Consider the following 6301-nt stretch of genomic DNA (forward strand, 5'->3'; position numbering starts at 1 on the left):
ACACAACATCACAAAAAACCAAAACACTTTCCCTCTCTAAAATCTATCGTCCATAACAATCATTAATGGTGTGCGGTCTGTACGTCCCCAAAGGAAAGCAAACTTGTCTCTGCTTCACTTCGTTTTTCAATACACAAAACCCCAAAAAATAAATCCAAAAACTCAAAAACAAATCATATTTCAGATCCCAATCTCAAGTTATCAACTTTTCATGACCTGGGTCATAGAGATTTGAACTTGAAATCCATAATTGGGATCCCTTTTTCAAATTTTTCAAGGAAAGTTACTTTCTTTGGAACCAAACAGAGCTTAAATTTGAGATGAGACGGAGACCAGTGGACTTTAGGAGGCCAGTAAGGAGGAGGGTATCAAATGTGGTGGTGTGGTCATTGTGTGGTATAGTTGTGCTGCTGTTTATAGTTATTTTTAACAAAGAGAGTCGTATTGAATCAAGACCCACAAGCTCGGTTAAGGTAAAGATATGTGCTTTACAGGATTTTGCAGTTGTTTGTTCAATTGCATGGTTTTTAATGTGTTTAATTGCTGTGAAATGTGGGAATTTTGAAGGGAATCGGTGTTTTGAGTTCTGAGACCTTTTTTGTGATTCGGGATTTGAAGGGACAATGGGGCTTAATTAGGTTTTCGTTGGTACTGTTACTGGGCTTAATGAAAGTTGAGATTTACATTTTTGGGGACAGGAGCAATATTATGACATGATTGTTAGCTTAAATTGCTATTTTTTTTTTATGTTTTTGTGCTGTCGGGTTTTTCTTTTTTGTGTAGATTGGAATTGTTGTCTGATCTGTGACTTTGCTTGAGCTAGATGGAGTTATACTGCACATGATGAAAGGGTTGCTTTAACAAGTAGACGCGTATAAATTGTTTTGAAATCTTAAGCTCACAAATTGATTTGTTTCATTTAAAGTTTGAAGTTGTATTTTTAGGATATGCAATATTATTCCAATAGCTTAATAGTTATTGTTCCTTTAGTAGTTATCTCAGTGGAGGCATTAGCTTGATCCAGCTTGTTAACTTGATTCAGGTTGTTGAATTGTTTTAAATGATCATATTAGGTTTTCATTTGAGGAAGAGTTATGTTTAAGGCATTGTTTGTATCATACATTGCTTCTATAATGTGCATGTGAAGCATAAACAAAGTTAACAGGACATTGAAATTCTAAGAATTATGTATAAATACCTCAATGTTCTATGCACTCCATGTATATGTAATGTGGATAAGAGAGGTTATTTCTATGCTGAACACATTGAATAATATTTTTTGGAGACGAGTTTGATAACTTGTATGAGTTATGGTTAGGAATTTTGGTAAAAGCAAACAGAATTATATTGGTGAAAGATCTGTTCTTTTTAGCATTTCTCTATTTAACTTTCCATATTCTGCTAATAAAATTCAATTTTTTTTAAGAAAATGAAACTTATAAAGAAAGATGACTAGCTTGCTATATTAGAGAAAATGTGTGTTTTGAGGTCAGATTTATTAGAGCATCAAACATGCTGTGATCTAAAGGATTTGAGTTGTGTTTCTGAGGACCAACAGTATGAAAAGTTCATCATGTTTTAAAATGCGCCTCATGTGCTAGCTTTGTGATGGTGTGATTTAGAAATTCATATGATATCATAGAATGGCTAACATTTTGGTGACTTTAACTTCCCTTTTTTTTGGTGTGATTTAATGTTCTATAGCAATCGGTGAAATATTGCAAATGTATAACAACTGTATGGACAAGTGTCTCCCTAGTTCCTCTCACATTTTCTTCGAATGTAACTTATTCTACAGAACTCAGCAATATCATAATTTGCAAACTGTGTTAGACATGAACTGCAATGCTGAACTGTAATTAGGAAATGATTAATTTAAATACTAGATGAACTCACAAACCGAGAAATTTTGAAATTAATGGCAGCTACCCCACTCCATGTCTGTGTGTTTTATGTGCCACCAAATTTGTGATCTCCAGCATCACTCAGCAAAGTTTGTCAGGTGTTAATATCCTTTTTCGTTCCTTTACATTCCTTTTAACCCTTAACTTTTAGAAGTGATGGCATCTTTTTCTTTATTCACTATAAAGGGGATTCCTTCTAAAGTATGTGCATTGGATTTACTGCTAGCTTTATAAAGTGATCTTAAACTGTTTACATTATGTGTTGGAGCTGCTGTGCATTTATCCTTAATTTTTATGTTGATATTGATGCTATCTTCCTTGTATTCCCTGTTACCACTTTCCTCTCTTTGAAACTAAAACGCTTGATTCTTTTTCTTTCTGCAGGACTATACCAAGTATGTGAAAAACATTGAAGGTCTAAACATTACGGATGAAATGTTGAGCCACAACTCAGTCACCAGGCATCTTAGTGACCAAATTTCTCTTGCAAAAGCTTTTGTTGTGATCGCCAAAGAAAGTAACAATATTCAGCTTGCTTGGGAATTAAGTGCCCAAATACACAATTCCCAGGTCCTCCTTTCAAGTGTTGCAACAAGGCGAGCTCCTTTAACAACCAGAGAATCAGAAACTGCAATCCGTGACATGGCACTTTTGCTCCTCCACGCCCAGCAACTTCATTATGACAGTGCAACTATGATCATGAGACTGAAAACCAAGATCCAAACTCTTGATGAACAAATGGCTGCGGTGAGTGAGAAAAGCTCAAAGTATGGTCAAATAGCTGCTGAAGAAATCCCAAAAGGACTTTACTGCCTTGGTATTCGGTTAACTACTGAATGGTTTGGAAATTCAAATCTACACAGAAGAATGAATGAGAGAATGCACATTGAGACAAAACTTAGAGATAACGGTCTCTATCATTTCTGTGTCTTCTCTGACAATATCCTTGCAACGTCTGTTGTTGTCAATTCAACTACTTTAAATTCCAAGAATCCAGATATGGTTGTGTTTCATCTTGTAACTGATGAAATAAACTATGCTGCTATGAAGGCTTGGTTTTCCATGAACACTTTCCGAGGAGTTACCATTGAGGTTCAGAAGTTTGAAGACTTTAAATGGCTAAATGCTTCGTATGTTCCAGTGCTTAAGCAGCTCCAGGACTCTGAAACTCAAAGCTATTACTTTCAGGCCATAATAATGATGGCCAAACTCCTATCAAGTTCCGAAACCCAAAATATCTATCCATGCTTAATCACCTCAGATTTTATATTCCTGAAATTTTTCCTGCACTGGAGAAGGTGGTATTTCTTGATGATGATGTAGTTGTTCAGAAGGATCTATCTGGTCTATTTTCAATTGATTTGAACAGCAATGTTAATGGAGCAGTTGAGACCTGCATGGAGACATTTCACAGATACCATAAGTACCTGAACTACTCTCACCCTCTTATTAGAGAACATTTTGATCCTGATGCATGTGGTTGGGCGTTTGGAATGAACGTTTTTGATTTGGTTGAGTGGAGAAAGCGAAATGTAACTGAAATCTACCACTACTGGCAAGAAAAGAATGTGGATCGGACACTATGGAAACTTGGGACGCTACCGCCTGGACTTTTGACTTTCTATGGGTTGACAGAGCCTTTAGATCCCTCATGGCATGTGTTGGGATTGGGCTATACAAATGTTGACCCTCACTTGATAGAGAAAGGGGCTGTGTTGCACTTCAATGGAAACTCCAAGCCATGGTTGAAAATTGGGATGGAAAAATACAAGTCTCTCTGGGAAAAGTACGTAGACTATAGTCATCCTTTATTACAACAGTGCAATTTTCATTGATTTTGGACACGGAAGCTTCATATTTTCTCGGGTGCGTAAGAACATCAAAATTTTGTAGATCAAGTATGCTTGCACAATTTTCACAGGACCAAGCATGGCTGTTGGTTGTAAAAGTGCCTGATGTAGTACAGAATGTTAATTTAACATCAATTCATCAATAATTACTGCCTATTGCCCAACAATTCTCGTTAGTTTATTACGTAGGCTAAGCTGCAAGCTCAAACCAACAGTCATCCGCTGTAGTTTTACTTGCTCTAACCCATTTTCGACGCTTCTCGACAATGTGGGGTTTGCTTCTGCTGGAGTTTAGTGAAGCTGTAAAGGCCCTTTGAATCCTTCTCATTTGTTCTTTCTTTCTTGTACCATCAACTCTTTCTTTTGTGATTTCCCTGTAACACCCAATATGGTTGTTTCTTATTTCCTAACATTTTATAGGTCTCTGATGAAATTCCCCACTCCTTCCCACCCCCAAAAGGCACTAATAAGGTAATTGCCAAGAGAATATTAACCCTTTATCAGTTCAAATTAATACCATGAAAGCTTTAGCTAAGGGGTATCTCTTACTCTTTACGAGGGAAGTTCCTGGGGTGGGATGAGAACAGTGCTTAGAATAATTCAGCCTCCTGTTTAACCTTAAAAGGAAAAAGCAATAATAATAATAATGATAATAATAATAATAAATCCATCGTCTTGATGTGTTGTCTTAGCAGAGCAAAGGTCTTTTACAACATCTGTACCAGGAGCCAAATCCCATTAACACACCACTCAAGCATCCAAATTATCAACTGTGAAGTCTTCATAAGGAAAATAACAACTTTGATTGTTCTAACCAGTCTCCATGCCAAATTTTGTATTGCCCTTTAAAATGAACACGGGGTAGAAAGCAAATAAAATATGGGTTTGGCTATGTTTATGTTGAAACGGTCCTGGTCTAAAGCATGAAGCTTTGCTTCTTAGAGATTGTTGCCAAATGTCGGGAAAAAAAATCTTTCTATTGATTGTTTTTAAATTATTTTTTATTTAAAAATATATTAAAATATTTTTTTTTAATTTTTTTTTAATACTGTGACTTCACTCCTTAAAAAAAACACTGATTTTTTTTTAATTTAAAGGGAAAAAATATTTAAAAAAACGTGTCCACGCCACGTAGATCAACACATTACTTTTGAGAAAAATGTCAGACACGTGGCAGAAGCCCAGGTTAACCACTTGGAAACACAGATGCCGGCAAGCAAGAAGCAAACATTGAACAACGGCAGTGCTTTTTGTCTCCTACCTGCTAAGGTCTCTCAGGAAGTCCAACAGAATCATTTTTTTCCCCCAGCATTACCCTGCCTGAGTGAGAAATCAAGACCGAGTCAAGCAGATCCTGACAGTACTTTCAAACTGATAAAAATCCAAGGAAAATCCCATTGATCAGCCGGCCTGTCATATCTACATTGCCGCCATTTTCAAAAATGTTTGTTTTTCCTCTCATCCATTTTGAAGACAAAACAAACATCCCTCAAATCTCTCTACTGTTAGAATCCTCGCTTTCTCTCTTGTTCTCTCTCGCGCACACAAAGAAACAATGAAGAATACTGAAAATGAACCGTTTCTGCTCTCATCAGATCAATCTCTCAAGCCAAGAAGACCCAAGTCTCGGGAAGTAAGCTCCAGGTTTCTCTCGCCAACCTCACCTTCACATAACAATGGAACCCTATCTCCAAATCAAGGTTCCTCATCACCACTTCGCCCTAAACCCTCCTCTGATGTTCGAAAGCATCGGAGCCTTGATGATCCTGGATTCATTCGAGGCCTTTGGCCTTCTTCGTCGCCTTCACAATCATCAAACAACCAAAACAATCAAGGCACTCTAGCGGATCATCTTGGAAATGCAAGATTGAAAGATTTGTTAGACCACAAGAAAGATGAAAAACCCACGAAGAGTAGCAGTGTGTTTTCACTTGGTAGGCAAAGGAGTAATGGTACTGTGTTTGGTAGGGTTGAAAATGATAAAGAGAAAGGGAGCACAAAAGAAAATCATAGACCAATTCTTGGAGGATCTGCGAGATACACCGGGAAATTTCACTTTCCGGGAAAATCTTCTTCTTCATCGTCATCATCCTCCTCGAATTCATCGTCCAATAACAATCCTGTTTATGTTCCTGGAAGATTATCTGTTGATGAAAATGCCCTATATAAAAATTCGAAAGAAGTTGGTGCATCTCGGAGAAATTCGGATATATTTGAGGATAATCTCGAGTCAGAAATTTCCGAGTGCAGTGATAAACATTCAGGAAATGATCTTTTTTCTCCAACTTTAGGAAGAAGTTCTAGGAAATCTGGTGTAGAGGTCTCTTCTAAATATATGAATGATATACCAACAAGGCCACGGAGATGGACAACGGATGCTAATGCTCAAACTGCAGTATCATTAGAGTCTTCTCCAAAAATTAAGAAACTTACAATGAAGAATGTGATCAAGAGAGCTAATTCACTTACTGGGTATGGGAGTGCCACATCCCAGTGGGCCTTGTCACCAGGGCGATCAGGGTCACCGCCGATGTCAGGGGAAGGCAA

The 6301-nt window shown here is 37.3% G+C and overlaps 2 protein-coding genes across 2 annotated transcripts in view; both read left to right on the forward strand.

Annotated features, from left to right (window-relative positions):
- Positions 1 to 4163, forward strand: LOC105140361 (probable galacturonosyltransferase 10). The gene is given in 3 exon segments (XM_011047158.1): positions 1 to 473; positions 2289 to 3087; positions 3090 to 4163. Coding segments are annotated over 3 exon segments (1602 nt in total). The 5' UTR covers positions 1 to 320; the 3' UTR covers positions 3740 to 4163.
- Positions 4164 to 4870: 707 nt separating this feature from the next.
- Positions 4871 to 6301, forward strand: part of LOC105140403 (QWRF motif-containing protein 3) — a 3815-nt gene continuing 2384 nt past the window's right edge. Inside the window, exon 1 of the mRNA XM_011047213.1 lies at positions 4871 to 6297. Coding sequence (XP_011045515.1) covers positions 5310 to 6297 — 988 coding nt within the window. The 5' untranslated portion in view covers positions 4871 to 5309. The remainder of the gene's footprint in view (positions 6298 to 6301) is intronic.

This window comes from Populus euphratica, unplaced genomic scaffold, assembly GCF_000495115.2.
Source record: "Populus euphratica unplaced genomic scaffold, PopEup_1.0 scaffold106.1, whole genome shotgun sequence".
Taxonomy (NCBI): Eukaryota; Viridiplantae; Streptophyta; class Magnoliopsida; order Malpighiales; family Salicaceae; genus Populus; species Populus euphratica.